This window comes from Rhinatrema bivittatum, chromosome 2, assembly GCF_901001135.1.
Source record: "Rhinatrema bivittatum chromosome 2, aRhiBiv1.1, whole genome shotgun sequence".
Classification (NCBI taxonomy): Eukaryota; Metazoa; Chordata; class Amphibia; order Gymnophiona; family Rhinatrematidae; genus Rhinatrema; species Rhinatrema bivittatum.
The window spans coordinates 58,877,156-58,893,827 of record NC_042616.1 but is presented as its reverse complement, the minus strand read 5'-3'; the positions used below and the strand labels follow the sequence as shown (position 1 = coordinate 58,893,827).

The window sequence follows — 16,672 nt, the reverse complement described above, 5'->3', positions numbered from 1 at the left end:
CATGTCTCTTAAAACCATTACAATTACTACAAAATGCCTCAGCAAGACTTTTGTTAGGAGCTGATCTCACTGCACTGGCTGACAGTGCAATCCCGAATATATTTTACAGTATTAATGTTAATATTCAGAATCACTCATTTCAGCAACACAAGTATGATAGATGTGACATTACAACCATACACACCGCAGCGAACACTAAGATCTCAAAATAAAGGACGACTGACTGTTCCCACAATATGGAGCACACATCTGACGCAAGTAAGAGATCGTGTGTTCTCCATAGCGGGCCCAAAACTCTGGAATTCTCTACTTGAGATGTTATGTTTAATACCAGATAGAAAGAGATTAAAATGTGAGCTAAAAACAGGGCTATTAAAAAATGCATTCCACCTAACTTAAAAATCATAAGAAAGTAGAGATCTACTATAACAAGAAGGACAAGAGAGATTAATTGAAACATGAGGAATAAATTAATAAGAGATTTATTTTATTTATTTACTATCTACCTTATAAATGGGCTCTGACCGACGGCCCGCAAATGCGCAGTAGAGACCAGCTCTACCGCGCATGTGCGGGCGAGCACGTCGATCTGAGCCAGCGTCAGAAAAAAAATGGCGGCGCCCAGTGGCAGCAGCGGGCGGCGGCGGTACCGGCAGCGGGCGGCGGCGGTAGCGAGCGGCGGCGACGGCGGTAGCGGGCGGCGGTAGCGGCCAGTAGCGAGGGAGGGAGAAGAGAGAGAGAGGGAGAGAGGGAGGGACGGACTGAGTGGGAGGGAGGGACGGAGAGAGAGAGTGGGAGGGAGGGACTGAGTGGGAGGGAGGGATTGAGTGAGGGAGTGGGACTGAGTGAGAGGGAGGGAGGGAGTGAGTGGGACTGAGTGAGAGGGGGGACTGAGTGAGAGGGAGTGGGACTGGGAGAGAGAGGGAGGCAGTGGGACTGAGGGAGAGTGAGTGGGACTGAGTGAGAGAGGGGGGGAGGGAGGGATTGAGTGAGGGGGAGGGACTGAGTGAGAGGGAGGGGGGACTGAGTGAGAGGGAGTGAGTGGGACTGAGGGAGGGAGTGGGACTGAGGGAGAGAGAGGGAGGGAGGGAGTGGGACTGAGGGAGAGGACGGAGGGAGTGGGGACTGAGTGAGAGTGAGTGGGACTGAGTGAGTGAGAGGGAGGGAGAGAAGGGGGAGGGAGTGAGTGAGACTGAGTGGGAGGGAGGGACTGAGTGAGGGGGAGGGACTGAGTGAGGGAGTGAGTGGGACTGAGGGAGAGAGAGAGAGGGAGGGAGGGAGTGGGACTGAGGGAGAGGACGGAGGGAGTGGGACTGAGTGAGTGAGAGGGAGGGGGGAGGGAGTGAGACTGAGTGGGAGGGAGGGACTGAGTGAGAGGAGAGGGAGGGTGGGGAGGAGTGGGTGGGGGAGGGAGGGAGGTAGGGGGTGGTGAAGAGTGAGGGGAGAGAGAATGAGGGGGAGGTGAGAGACAGAGGGATGTAGCCTGTTTTAACGGGCTTAACGGCTTGTTATTTTTATATACCGACATTCGATCTCAATCGAGATATCACACTGGTTTACATTCAGGTATTTCCCTATCCCCAGAGGGCTTACAATCTAAGTTTTGTACCTGAGGCAATGGTTCATAATCCACTGCTCTAACCACTAGGCTATTCCTCCTCCAATGAGCAGATTGTAAGAATCTCAATACAGTGTACTGACTAATATGTGAAATTTGTAATATTTTATTTTAGTTTTCTATACTTCTCACCTTATATCCTAGATCTTTAGTTATTATGTATTGGAGCATTTCAATTGGTAGATGTTAATGCCTGTTTACGAATACTACCTCTGTTTCGATCATTATTTACTGATTTACACCTGTGTATGATATTTTTGTAAACTGTTGTGATCTTTACATTAAACAATGGTATATAGAATGTCTAAATAAAATAAATTTAAAAGAGCATGGGACAAGCACAGAGGATCTCTTAGGGATAGGAAGGGACTATAAAGCTGAGCATGAGATGTGGATGGACAGACTGGATTAGCTGTATGGTCTTTTATCTGCCTTCATGTTCTGTGTTTCTGTGTCTTAAATGTAAAATTATCTTCCACATTTCAAAATTTTGCACTCGATTTTTTTCATCCAGTGTAGGTTACATATCCCACACAACATTATTAAACAGAAATACTCTCTCTAATTGGACTCTATAATAAAATCTGGTTTCCAGATCTTAAAATATGGAACAGAATTTTAAACTGATTGTATAGTTATGTTGCAGTTTCTTTTCACAACTTGTCTTTATGCCTTGAATCAGTTTTAAAGTTGTGCATTTTTTTTTACAATATTACTTAGAAGCCGATGCTGAAAGGTACCTATTCAGAAAATAATCAGACATGTTTATACCACAGCCAGTGAGCGTGAAATGGAAGCGAGAAGAGCTTGTGCCACACTTAGTTCATCAGGGATTCTTCCTTGCTGAGGGTATTTACTGTTAATGAGAACTTGTCAACTCATTTCCTGTAGAGCATGCTGTGCAGCAAAAAAAACTGAACAATAAATAGTTGATAATTGGGAAATGTCTCCATTTGTCTGGCCACGAACTGAGCAAGGTATTTCTTACGTGCTTAGTGCTGGAGAATGTGACACATTGACTTGCAGCAAGCAAGGGAGCAGTGTACTGTAAACATGACTGCCAATACATTACATGCATTAGGCTCACTTTACTGACACACACTCCCTTGCCAAGATGGTGGAGAGGCCTAAAACCGATTGGGTCCTTCATAAAATATATTAATTAACTTTGGTGTGAAGGTGCCTGTTTTATATTATTGGGGACAGAAAGATGGTAAGCAGGCAGTATTTTCAGTCATACTTTTCTAATTGTATGGATGACTTGATTACTTCCAGTAGTGTCATATCAATGTAAAGAAAAAATAATCTTCAAAGTCTTGTTAAGCATCTCTTTGAATGGCCTTATACGACCACGTCCTTCAGTTAGCAGACTTTTATGATGCAAAGATGCTTTTCCAAACATTTCACCTGTTAATTATTTTTTAAGGAGCCTTCAATAGGATTACTGGAATGAGCAGAATATAAATATTTTCAATAAACAGGCATTTGAACAAAAACAGATTTACTCAGATCTGAAGTTTGCATTTAAAGTTTCAAAGATTCAACCATCACTTGCTTATTAACCTCTGAAATATTGCAACCCATAGTTACAGAATTAATAGTGGCTGAGTAGCAGTGCCGTGCACGGCCAGGCAGACAGACTAGGGTGCAGCCAGGTCGGGAATGCTGTGGAGGCACCGTCCACAGCCCTGGGAGGTCATTGGTGGCTGGGCTTTGGGCCTGCGATTGTAGAGTTCCAGATGGAGTTCTGGTGCCTAGCCCGCGACTGAGGACTGGACTAAAAAGTAAATTGGGAGCAGGTATAAAAGGGGACATCTTCCCAGGTAGATAGCCATCTAAATGGCTTTTGAATTTCAACCACATGGAGCCTTTCTCATGCTCTCTAGGCTGCATTGCGTGAATAATTGTATTTCTGAGGCCTTTTGAAAAAATGTGTGGGTGGTTTGGCATCTTCTTTGATCTTGTTGGATTTGCCTAAAGGAGCAGAACGTCTGGGGCCAGGTTCATTACATCATATATAAGATTACTGCTGAACCCCTGCTTCTGGAGCTGGCAGTATATTTGTTATGTGCGTGATTAGATTTACCCCTGATTGTCTACCATTGGAAATGTATTACCAATTATATATCAGCTGTTGAAACTGTGCTGGCAAGGGTGTGAAATAAATCACAGCAGCATTACAATATGATGCAGATAAAGACCATAAGGCCCGTCTATTATACCTGATTCACTCCTGTTGCAGTTTCAAACACTGTAATTGATCTGTGGCTTTCCCCACATGTCTCTGCAACCAGGACCGGTGCTAGCTTTTTTGCTGCCCTGTGTGAATAATTACTGTGCTGCTCCCATGTTCGTTCATTCTCTGCACTGGGCCCACCAAAAAAACCCACCCAGCTCCCTTCAGTGATTCAAACTTTAAAAACTGACACCATTTCTCAACCCCCCCCCCCCCCCCCCCCCCCCCCCCCCCCCCGAACTCATGGCTGGTACAAGGGTATTAGGTGCCCTAGGTGAAACTTATAGCCTTGCACAACACCCCCTGCTCCATTCTACACACCAGTTAGAGTTATGCATTTTTCCTTGTATGGGAGATGTGTATTGGTAAAAATGGTAGCATTGCCGAAAACATTATACCCCCTACAGATGTTTCCCTGCTGGGTGAAACAAAGTGATATTAGCAATTTTAAATCTGTGGTTATACAATTTATTTGGTGGGGGAAGACTAGGTCTGAGCTAGTCAGCTAAAAGTCTGCCCAGCTAAACTCATACAAAATGAAGTCCTTGTTGACCTTTGAACAATGGACAGCACTTGCCTAGATATGCTCCAGTGACTTGATTCTCATTACAGAACATGGCCACTTTGCATTATTTCCATTAGTTGTACTGGGACCTGAAGCTCTAGCCCAAGACCACAGACTATACTGTGAAAAGGACTTTAATTAGTCACATCATGTTCATCTTGGAAACCAAGATTATTTGGCCCTTGTCCTGCTGCTAACAGGGACCATACTTTGATTATTTAAAAAAAAAAAAAAAAAAAAAAAAAAAAGAAGCAAGATTGGAAGCAAAGGTTCCTTACACTTGCACACAGGAGCTCTTCTCTAGACTAGAGCTCAACACTTGGAGCTGGGGCCCATATACTAGTCATGTAGGATAGGACGCCCAGGCCTATAAACTAGTTACCTAGGACTGGAAGGTGGGGCTCCTTAAGATAGCATGTGGAATTAGGAGCTGCACTAGCATGTGAGTCAGGAAATATCTGTTGGGCCGTTTTCCAGCTTATTTCAGAAGTGTTATTGTGCAGCATTTGGCTGTACATTAATAGCTTCTAGTAAGGCTTCCATGAAGTGTGCTCTTAAAGCATGTTGAAATGCCCTTTAAAGCATCATGACCATCAACAATTTTTTTAAAGCTATTCCAGTTACGCTTTTTATTGCATTCCCGAGAAGATATTTAAACATTTTTGAAAGCTCCACCTGCCTCCCCAGCTATTTTCACTATTATGAAATTAAGTACATTGGGCCATTACACTGATATTTATCAGAACCTCCTGCAGGCATCTTACTAACACGGCTAAAGAGGTTGGGAAGCAGGTTTTTATAACCAAGGAAGGGCACAATGTAAGGGAGAACATATAACAGGATGAGAGAGGAAAGATAAGCTAAAAGGGGACGCAGTAGAGCTGCATTAAGTCCAAGAGAATCATTTTTTCCACAGGCCTGACCTGCTAGATGAAAGGCTCAAGAGTCTCGAGGGTGACACTGCTATTCTAATCAGCTGGGCCCCTTCCTAAGGAGAGGATTACACTGGCTGGTCTGGAGCAGCAATTAAATGCCCACAGGAAGAAGCAAACTCTTGCACACCCAGAGCCGATGTCTACCTATTCATTGGATTCCATACGTGGTGTTTTCTTTAATGAGACTCCATCTCTTTTAGTAGGAAGTATCAGTCACAATGGAAAGATTGACCCAGCTGCGGTGTGCTATAGTAAGGGGAGAAGAAAAGGACTGGGGGTGACTCTGTGATTCGTGTAATACGCTCTTAGAAGACCTGGATTTGTGATGACTTCAGATCTTGAGTGGAGGGAGCAATTGGAGAGGCAGTTTTCACAGCCATCAAGGATGGGGCGAGGAGTGCTAGAAACCACTTCAGTAGTACTTGCTCCTGTACCTTTTCCAGCAAGGATCATCAAAACTTAGAAAGTAATGTATTACAAGAAAAGAGAACCAAGGGAAGTGAGTTAAGATTGAAAAGAGGGAAGCATTAACAAGCATCCCTCTTGATTTATTGACAGCTAGTGGTTTTCATGGTTTCTTGTTATGGCACACAGGTCATACTTCAGGCAGGCTTCTGCATCTATTTTTTAATCATTTTGGGTTTTTTTCTCCTCCCAGTCTGTGTGCCAGCTGCATTCTGTAGAGTCTCTGCCGTCTGAGGGCCGGAAGAAGACTCTAATCCCCCTTCAAGTCCCTTTCCTACCGTCGGGGGTGGCTGTTTTTCATTTCAATGCATGACTTCTGTGTGTGGGTACCTGAACCTTGTTTATCCTGAGCTCTGGTGCCCTCCCCATGCACTTAATGCCAGACCATCAGTCCTCCCCATCTGTTGTGCAAACATAGAAAACTTTCCGAAGCAGCTGTGAATATGAAGTTTGCAGAGGCATGTAACAGGTTAACATCTTGCAAGAGGGATGTCTAGTGACCTAAGCATGTTATTTCAAACAAGTTTGGGCAGAAAGAACTTCATGCCAACACTTGTAGGGTAACACTTGAATACCCCTAGAGAGCGGGAATACTTGGTTCCAGACAGCAAAACACCAGCTAATTTCCTCAGTGTGTAACCTTGGCTGATTCCTGACTTCTTTTTACCTCCTTTTTAGGTCTTTTTCAAGTTCTCTATATTTTCTTTTAGTCCTAAAATACTTTATTTTTTTTTAAATACTTTTTCTTACTTGCTTTTAGAAAGAAGTTGAAAACCTGAATATTTAGTGGAGCCTGAGGATTAGTTGAATTTTTAAAGATTGTTGGGTCTTTTTTGCTTCTCTCTGGTTTTTTATCTATGGCTTTTCAGTTTACTAAAGTGTTTTGCGGAAGCCTGTTGGCCCAATTTTATCTGATTTTTGTCAGTCAATTTTTGGTATGAAAACCTTTAGGACATTGTGTTATAGGTGTGTCAGGGGCACTCCAAGAAGTTACCATGTGGCACATTTAAAACTAATCGGAGAAAGTTCTTTTTCACTCAGTGCACAATTAAACTTTGGAATTTGTTGCCAGGGGATGTGGTTAGTGCAGTTAGTGTAGCTGGGTTTAAAAAAGGATTGGATAAGTTCTTGGAGGAGAAGTCCATTACCTGCTATTAATTAAGTTGACTTAGAAAATAGCCACTGCTATTACTAGCAACTGTAGCATGGAATAGTCTTAGTTTTTGGGTACTTGCCAGGTTCTTATGGCCTGGATTGGCCACTGTTGGAAACAGGATGCTGGACTTGATGGACCCTTGGTCTGACCCAGTATGGCATGTTCTTATGTTCTGTGCAGTTTTCATTGTTTCGATGCTGATAGTGGGGAAATAGGGTTCATATTAGATCATTTTCTTTGGTGAATTTCCTTGGGTGTGTTGGGTGGTTGGCCTTTTGGGTGGGATCATAAGTGAGGTGCTGAGTTATTCTTTATTCTTGATTTTAATTTGTTTGCTTTTTGTGTGTGTGATTTTTTGTTTTGTTTTTTAATAGATCTGGGTTTTTTGTTAACTGCTTTGTGTTCTTTGATTAGAAAGGCAGCATATAACATGTTTAAAATATATATTTTTTTATTAATAGATGTGTACTTTTTGTAATGTTCATATTCATTGTGTTAAAAAAAACCAAAACAAACCCCCCCCCCCCCCCCCCCCCCCCCCCCCCCCCGAAAAAGTCCTTTCGGCCCTTGTCTGTATAAATTGCAAGGGAGATTGTAGGAATGCTCTGCTCACAACATAAAATACTGCTCCAAAATGAAGTAGTAGCTGTAATTACTTTGTTTAAACTTGCAACTGAATTATCTTTGACTTGTGCTTCCTAGCATTGCTGCTTTGAAACTTCCACAGAAGGATGAATTTCAACGAAGCATTGTTGCTGATACTGTAGAGGCTTGGAGGTGTCAGTTTGGCATAATTACAGGTTTTCCCTAAACCCCCCTCCCCCCACGCATATACAGCAGTAAATGCTAGAGGTGTGCACTACACAACTAATGACTAACTCTTTATGTCAAGGAACAATGCTAATTAATGCATTCTGTTTTTTAATAGCACTTTAGCATGGCAGTAGGAGAACGATCCAAGGGAATTGTTTGATATGCAAGCTGAAACAAGGCGATGTGTAAATTTCATCATGCCTTGTTTCTTTCTTTGGTACAGAAATTTGCACAAGGGTATGACAATATTCCTTATGCATAATAACTACCTCATTAAACATAAGAGATGGTTTGTCCCTATAGAAAACGAGACAAGAAATGGAGTCAGCTGGTGTTACTGCAGTCTCTCCAGAGGCTGGGCAGCTGTAAGACATGCGTGAAGACATCTCAGTCTGCTCAGACTTGTTTGAGCTCTGAGCTGGCCGGTTTTCCTGTAGGGAGTAAAAAGAAACGGGGTAGAAGTTGGGCATCTAGGGCACATGAAAAGTGTTAGTCAAGGGCACAGTGATCCCTACTGACTATGACACAAATTGGATGAGCGATTATTGGGGAGACAGACATAACATGATCTTAACCAGTCAGTTTTTGTATAGGAAACAAGACTAAAATAAGTTAGTGGGCTCTCCTGTAGTGAATGGCATTTTTGTCCCAGTGTTTGTATCCAGATGTCTAAGACAACCATTTATGTCATTCAGTGAGAAGTCAATATCCACAGAAAAGAAAATGTAAACAGTTTTATTAGCAACAATCCCAGAGAATCAGATGTTCGTATCTAGCAAAGAAAGCAGAAAACTTGTTGCAGCTATCTATGAGTAGTACCATACAACGTAAGAAAGTGAAGAATCACCAATGCATCTTCAGTTATTTTATTTATTTATTTTTTTTTTAGAGTAGTCTGAAGAAGAGACCATATATGGTGTGGAAAATTCATGTATAGCATCATCTTTAATAAAAGGTATCACATACTAAATATTCCATCTTTGAACCAATAGATCTAATGTCCCCAGTGGTCTTTGTCGACTCCGCTTCCCTACACCCCCCCCCCCCCCCCGAGAGTATGCATAGGCAACACAAGAAACCCTTGCTGGTCTTGAGAGCTGGGTGGCTATCCCCTTGAAGAAATACCCTCCATGCCACTTGTTGACTGGTAGGGGGCCATCATAGTAGCAGCATTTGTCTTTCCTCACTTTCTCCTTTCCTGGGCCTGCATTCAAGGACATGATGTTTTTATAAACCAGTCAAGTGCATTATCTTGAATGGGCATAAGATTACAGATATTTACCTTAGTGCCATCAGAGCATATCATCAGGGGATGGAAGGCTCGTCCATCTCAACCCATCCGCTCGTAGGGTGTTTTATGCAAGGTTTACTGCAGCTCAAGTCTCCAACCCCCGGCAGTATCCTGGGACCTCAACTTGGTCTTGATCCATCTCATGAGGGCACCGTTTGAGCCCCTGAGATCTTGCAACCTGAAGTACCTATCCTGGAAGGTCATCTTCCTAGTAGTGGTCACTTCAGCACGCAGGGTCAGTAAACTTCTGGCTTTAGTATCATACCCACCTTATACTACATTTTTTTTCATGATAAGATAGTTTTGCGTACACATCCGAAGTTCCTTCTGAAGGTGGTCTGGAGTTCCATCTCAATCAATCCATTGTTCTGCCCACCTTTTTTCCCAAGGCCACACTCTCATCAGGGTGAGCGTGTCCTGCACACTCTAGATTGTAAAAGAGCCCTGGTTTTTACCTGGACTGGATGGCGACGCACCGCCAGTCCATGCAAAGTTTTGTCTCCAATGGCAAGAACAGATTGGGAGTCGCAGTGACTAAGCAGACCGTATCCAGCTGGCTAGTGGATTGTATTTATTTCTGCTGTGCACAACCGGAATGCAACTTGAGGGCCATGTCAAGGCTTATTCTGTTCGAGCCATGTCAGCTTCGGTAGCTCAATTATGTGCAGTGCCCATTTACGAGATCTGCAGGGCGGCAACCTGGAGTTCCCTCCACACCTTCACCTCTCGTTATGTTTGGACAAAGATGGGTGACGTAACAGTCATTTTGGTCAGTTGGTCCTCCGTAATCTTTTTCGGCCATAAAAACCCAACTCTTCCTGCCTCAGGCCCCTTATTCGAGTGCAGGCTTTCTCCCAGTGTTATAGCAGCACTGGTTGTTGTGCATGTTTGCACCTGTTTGCTGCATATCTTATGTTTGGGAGCAGCCTGTAGCTATGTATTCACCCATGTGTGAGGACTACCAACTTGCTTGTCCTTGGAGAAAGCAGAGTTGCTTACCTGTCATAGGTGTTCTCCAAGTCCTCACAAAACTTGCCCACCACCCCATAGAGTTGGATTTCTTTCGGTTTATTATTTTATTTTTCACGAATTCTATATTATAAGACTGAAGAGGGACCCTGCATGGATGTGTGGATAGTGGCATACTGGGCAAGCTCAGTGTGTCTGTCAAAGTTTCTAGAAACTTTGACAAAGGTTTTCCATGCTGGGCTCCATCTGATGATGTCACCCATGTGTGAGGGCTGACATCCTGCTGACCTTGGAAAACACCTTTTATAGGTAAGTAACTTTGCTTTACAGGTAAGCAATTCTGCTTTATGAAATGCATCCTTGAAGGTCGGTTTCTTCATCTTTTAGTTTGATTGCTTAAAGCATGCAGTAGTGCTTCCAGATGTTATTGGCACTGTCAGTGGGTAGAAGATTGAAGCTGATGGACATATAGCGCCAGATGAGAAGGCCCAAGATCTGCTGATAGAGCATAGCAAAGGGAACTCTCACTCTGGCAGAGGAATGCTCTGCAGTGATATATCTCAGTGTAAGGAAGACAATCGTTATCCTTTTCAATTGAAGATACAAGAAGGAGACCCTGGATATTGAATTGGGTATTGGTTTTGTAGGAAGCAAAGTTGAAGATGGCAGGGCTTGAAATGGCCTATTGGCAGTAGTGGTGGAGGTCCGAACTTTGGCAGGTTTCGGGCATTCTGAGGAAAAATGTGGAGGACATTGGTTGGGGTAAAAGGTTGAGAGAACAGATAAAAGATGGGGAAGGGAGGAGTAGGGGTTGGGTTGCATAAGGAATTTGTGTGTCCATCTACCTAAATTGGATGAATCTTTACTGGGCAGATTAAGTGGACCATTTTGGTCTTTTTCTGCCATCATTTACTATGTTAGTATGGAAACAGTGATACATAACTCTGGGGGAACAAGTTATAGTGCAACTCATAGTGTGAGTCAAATCTGCCATTGGAGTTAGACAAAGAGTGGCTTCTGATTTCATGTTAAGAGTAAAATTCAAATACTGGGTGACACCAACGTAAGCAAAACAGAACTAATATTAACCTTAGCATTCATTCTTATGCCTGTGGGGTTTTTTTTTTTATTCTGTAGTACATTAATTTGTTCTTAAGATCCAGGAGAGCTTTAATCAGGAAATCTGAGATAGCAGCTGTGATCATAAGTGATAGGTTTGGCCTTGTATCACAGGGTCATTAAACGTTTGTCTCCTCTTTTGTAGGGAACTGAAACTACGGAACTACATCCCACAAGATGAGGTCCTTAAGCAAAGGCAGATGCCCCAGGCCAAGCCAGCTTCTGGTAGGTGTTCAACCAATGTTTTGGCCAAACTAGTATGAAGAGCTTAATCAATGCCTGAAGTTTTCTGTCACTGCAGAAAGGAACTTTCTTAAGCTGCATTATTCTTGTTATGAAAAATGAATGTCTAAGTGCATCTGCTCAGCAGCAGGTGCAGGGAGACAGATTGACTTGAGAAGCAGCAAACACTAGAAAAAAGGCAATCTCTTCTATATGTGATGCCAGTACTGTGCAAAATCTTGTCCAGTCCTGCTATGGAGGAGTTGAATTCAGGCCCTGTGGGGAAAACTGACAATAACTTACTTTGAATTTGGGAGCAGTATTGATTGGTTCAGCCTTGGTCTCTAAGAACCACTTTTTCCAGTCATTGGCTAGCTGCATTCTGGTATGCCTTGTAGGGAGAGAAAAACATGGTTGACTTAAGAGTAATGTGGGGAAGATATTGTACCTGCGAATACATGTTTTTGTATTTTTACTGGTTGTAAGCTGCTACAAGCAGTTTTGTGATAGAAATGGGAAACAAATCTAAATAAATAACATGTAAAAGGCATATGGGCCACAGAAATGATCTGTTTAAATAGTCACAGGCCCTGGATAATAAATACTTGGGTAATTCGCACAGTAAGGGTACCAGGTGTTAGTGCTGCATCTGCCTTTAAAATTAGACCTCTGTGGAATTTTTTTTTTTAATGAATATTATTAAAAATGAGTGCTATTATCACTTGCATAGGATGATATGATTTTGGAAACTCTTGCCTTTTTAAAAATTAGTCCCTTTTATAATTTGTTAATGCGCTGCTGCAGTATTGGGAATTGGGCTTCCTGTGTGGTTGCAGTCATCCAGGTCCTGCAGTGATGTCACTGTGATGTCACAGCAGGCCATGTTTTTATGTAGTAACATGAGAAGCCAGGTTCCCACATTAAAAAAAACAAAACTTATGACCAATAAACCTTGGGCAGCAGAAGGTCTGTTGTGATGTCAAAATTTCTGATGGTCTGCAGGTGGGAGGGGACCATGTGACCGCTTGGCTGAAGGAGCAAGAGCCTGACGGCAGCATCTCCTTCTCTAAAAACTGAGAGGTAGAGGAACTGCCTTAATGATGCCATGGAATGCACAGATTCTGCCATTGTGAAGGGAACTGCATCTCTGTCGTGCTCTCTCCTCATCTCTGTGCTTACTGGAACCTCCTGTAAACTTGGTGTATGCCATATAACTTCCTTTTTTGCATCTTTTATATTTTTTTCAAAATGACACCAATGTTTCAAATGATTTCTTACATGATGATGGAGATAGAAATGGAGTTCCTTTACCATGCTCTTATATTAAAGTAAACATGGGGCTTCAAGGAGAAAATTGCATATGAAAAAACAACAAAAACAAACTATAAAAACCAAGGGCTTTTCACTACTGCTCTGCATTGTAGTCTGGACAGCTCCTGGGATGGACTTGAAAGATCGTTTTCTCAAATATGTTAAAATATAAAATGAACCTAAAGCTTTGACAGGGTATATTGGCCATACCTGTTTGCCACTCTGGGGTATTTTGGTTTGCCCGACAGATTTATTGAAGGAAAATATGAGTTGTGTGCTAACCCGAGAGCCAGATTGCTCATAAATAGTTTTGTCTCCTTTCTTTGATATTCGGAGGAGCACGAGGCGGGGATGCTCCTTATCCTCATTGCTGTTTGACCTTGCAATAGAATCGCTGGCGGTGGCCATTCGGAGGGAAAGGGTTACTGGTGGGAGGTTTGGAGCATAAAATTTCCTTATATGCAGATAATGTGCTATTTATATCTCAGATCTTCAGAAATCTGTTCCTGACCTTATGAGGGAGATCTCTGGATACAAGATAAATTATTCCAAGTTGGAAACTTTTTCCGCTGAAAACTGGCATATTGATCCCTGGGGAGTTATCCCTTTTTGATGATAGCGAGGGGTGGGTTTACATATCTTAGTGTTAGAATTTTCCTTCTCCCAAAGACTTATTTTTGCCTAACTTTTCACCTATTTTGGCCACTGTCAAAACTGATTTGATGCAGTGGGGAAAACCTGACAATATCCTGGGCCAGCCAGATCAACTTGATTAAAATGCACATTTTTCCTCAATTGCTGTTCCTTTTTCTGCACTTAACCATGTAATGTCCTGGCTATGATTTTTGATGAGCTGCATAGTCGTGTGATGAAATTAGTTTGGAACTAACCACCCTGTGCGAATTAATCTCAGCACTCTGTGGCAGCCTAAGAAGCAAGGAGGTATGGCACTTCCAAATTTTTGTTATTACTATTGGGCAGCAAGATTGCAGTGTCTGAAATCCTGGTTTCAATGGGGGTGGGGGGTCCTGCATGGTTCTCTTGTGAAAGGGCGTTGGTGGGAGACTCGGGTTTACATTCTTTTCTTTTTCTCTCACCCTCCTCTATTGTTCAAACGGTTTGTTGGAATAGTCCCCTTTTGGCCCACACAGTCGGAGTGTGGAGAGAGTTTCTATGGCACCTTGATCTTGCTAATGAAAGACTACCTCCTCTTTCTCTCATCTTTTAGAACCTTGGATTAGCTGGACTTATATTTTTGAGGGGTTATTGGACATGAGCAAGGCAAGGACTTATGTTTGCAGCGCAGTTGTGGGATGAGATGGGGCTCAGGTCCTTTGCTGATCCACAGGAAGAGTTTGACCTGGATGAGAGCTCAAGAGCCTTTTATCTCCAGCTTTGCAGGAATATCTTGCGTGTGACGGAGATGAAACAACCTCCCTGAACACCTAATTTATTCGAATCTTACCTTTCTTCTTTGCATCTTTATTGATAAAGTATCTCACTTATGTATTGGTGTAGTCTACTAGCTAAGTTTGGAAACAGTAGAAATCCCTGACTCATTGCTAACTGGAACGAGAGTCTGAACCACATGCTTAGTGAGAAAGATTGGACGCATCTGTGGGTCTCTGCGCATAAAAGCTCTATATGTGCTAAAAGTGAGAGCTGACGATTAGGTTGCTACATAGGACCTACCACATGCCATATTACTTTACAGATATATTGGTCGGAATGAGCTTCAGCTGCTGGAGGGGGTGTGGAGCACTGGGCTTCTGTTTACGTATGTGGTTGGAATACCGTGGGATTAGTCAGTTCTGGGCAGTTGTGACTCAGGAAATATCTGATATCCTTGGAAGCCCCTTATATTTGTCACAGGCTCTTGAGCTGCTTGGTTAATGGTCGGGTTCAGGGGTCCCAGTGAATAGTAGAGTTCTGGTTTCTCAATTGCTCCTGGCAGCCTGATTTTCATTTGCTTCTAGGTGGAAAGTTAATCCCAGTATGGATAATTGGAGAGCTCAAACAAGAACTATAGCTAACATTGAAAGGTTACATTACTGTTTGATGGATCCTAAGAGCAAATATGATGCTATTTGGGACTGGTTTTGGAAATTTTATAGCATACCTTCTGTGCCATGACATATTATATAAAAAACAGGGACTGCTGTTGACTATTTTTGTATCTTTCAGCAAGAGAAGCATTATTTTCTCCTAGGACAATCATGATGCTAGTCCTCACACACAGGTGACATCATCGGATGGAGACCGGCACAGAAAACTTATGCCACTTTCCACGCGTCCATGCGAGGTCCCTCTTCGGTTGCTTTTTTCTGCAAAGCGTTCATCTTCTGGTTGTGGAGCTCTGCTCTTTTTTTAAAAGATTTTTCCTGGTCGGTTATCAAATTTTCTGTGCCGGGCCCTTCTCTTCACGGTCAGTGCCTCTGTAGGGAGGCACGGTAAGTTTTATTTTGGTTTTTTTTTCCCCCCCCCCTTCCTTGCAATCGATTCCCAGTGTGTCACTCGATTGGTGGCCGGTACTCATTAACCACTTGCCGGCTTTTTTTTATGGCATCATCCACTTTTTGCTGATGCCCCCAGTGCCCGCAGACCATGCCTCTCATGGATCTCAACGAGTTATGCATCCTCTGCCTGGGGGCATCACATGATGTCCAGGGGCATCATTCTTGTGATCAAATGAACCCCAAAGGCAATCATGCCCATCTAGATAAGATGGAGAAGCTTTTTGGGTTCAAAAAATCTGAACTGTCGACTTCGGCGTTGTGAGCATCAATGCCTAAAGGCCATGGGGAACCTATGGACACAGAACCCTTGCTGTCCACCCCTCCATCGGGGCCCTCTCGGCAGAGAGGGGCCGGAGGTAGGCCATCCTCTATGTAGTCACACTCTAGGACATCGGGATCATCTCAGCCATCCTCGGTGCCAGGGAAAGCATGGCCAAGCACCAAGGAAAGCCACGGAAGCATTACCACCAGTCAACGTCATTGCCCGGCACTGGGCTTGGGTCGGCACCGGCGACTAACGCGATGCCACTGTAGCGACCCCGTGGAGAGGCGGCATTGACCTCCATCGAACTTGGGAGTCCCTGGCATTCCATACCGATATCAGTGCCAGGCACCAATTTCCCTCAGGGCTCCAAGGGAGTTCTGGTGACACCTTCTCCTCCTCAATCTGTTCTGGCTTCAGTGGATTTTCAAGAGGAGCTGGACCGCAGGGTGCAGCTGGTGGTGATCCGAGCTCTACAGGGCATCGAGCCACCGGCTCCACCGGTACTTACACCAGTGCCGGAGCAGGCACCTGCAATGTTGGTGCCGCTGCTGCTGCGCCTGGATGTCCTTCTGGGCATCTTGTGTACGCAGTAGCTACCAGTGTCCGGGGGTCCATCAATGCCCCGACAGCCACTGAAGCCTCCACTATCCGGTGCAATTCCCATCATAAATTTCTCCGAGGATGTTTCACTGCGGCTTGCCACACTGTTGGGGTCCTTGATACCACGTCTGGTGTTGGCCATTCCGGTTTCCGATCCCTCAGGGGCCTCAGTGCCCATGGTGCCCTCGATGCCCTTCATACGCAATCCGAGATGCCTGGGCAGGGACCGTAGTGAGGTCTTCCCTCAGACCCGTCCCCTCCAGAGGAAAGGCACCGGTCCTTGCTGGAGGACCTGACCTTTGCAGGCTTTGTCTGGGTCATGGCGGAAGCCATTCCATTTCAGCTCTTGTCAGAGGAGGATATCTGACATAAGATGCTGGAGGTCCTCCAGTTTGTCGATGCCCCGAAGGAGGTAGTGGTTGTTCCCCATCCATGATATTTTTAAGGAGTTACTCCTTCAGATTTGAGAGCAATCCATCTCCGTTACTCCGGTCAATTGGAAGGCAGATGCGGTTTATTTAGTGTAGCAGGCCTTGAGATTTGAGATGCGTCAGCTTCCACATCAGTCAGTAGTGGTGGAGTCAGCCCTCA

General features: G+C 43.9%; 1 protein-coding gene across 1 annotated transcript in view; it reads left to right on the top strand.

The window, feature by feature from the left end:
• Positions 1-16,672, top strand: part of CCDC12 (coiled-coil domain containing 12) — a 181,297-nt gene that overhangs the window by 105,720 nt on the left and 58,905 nt on the right. The window contains exon 3 of the mRNA XM_029588228.1: positions 11,313-11,392. Within this exon, the coding sequence (XP_029444088.1) occupies positions 11,313-11,392 (80 nt within the window). The remainder of the gene's footprint in view (positions 1-11,312; positions 11,393-16,672) is intronic.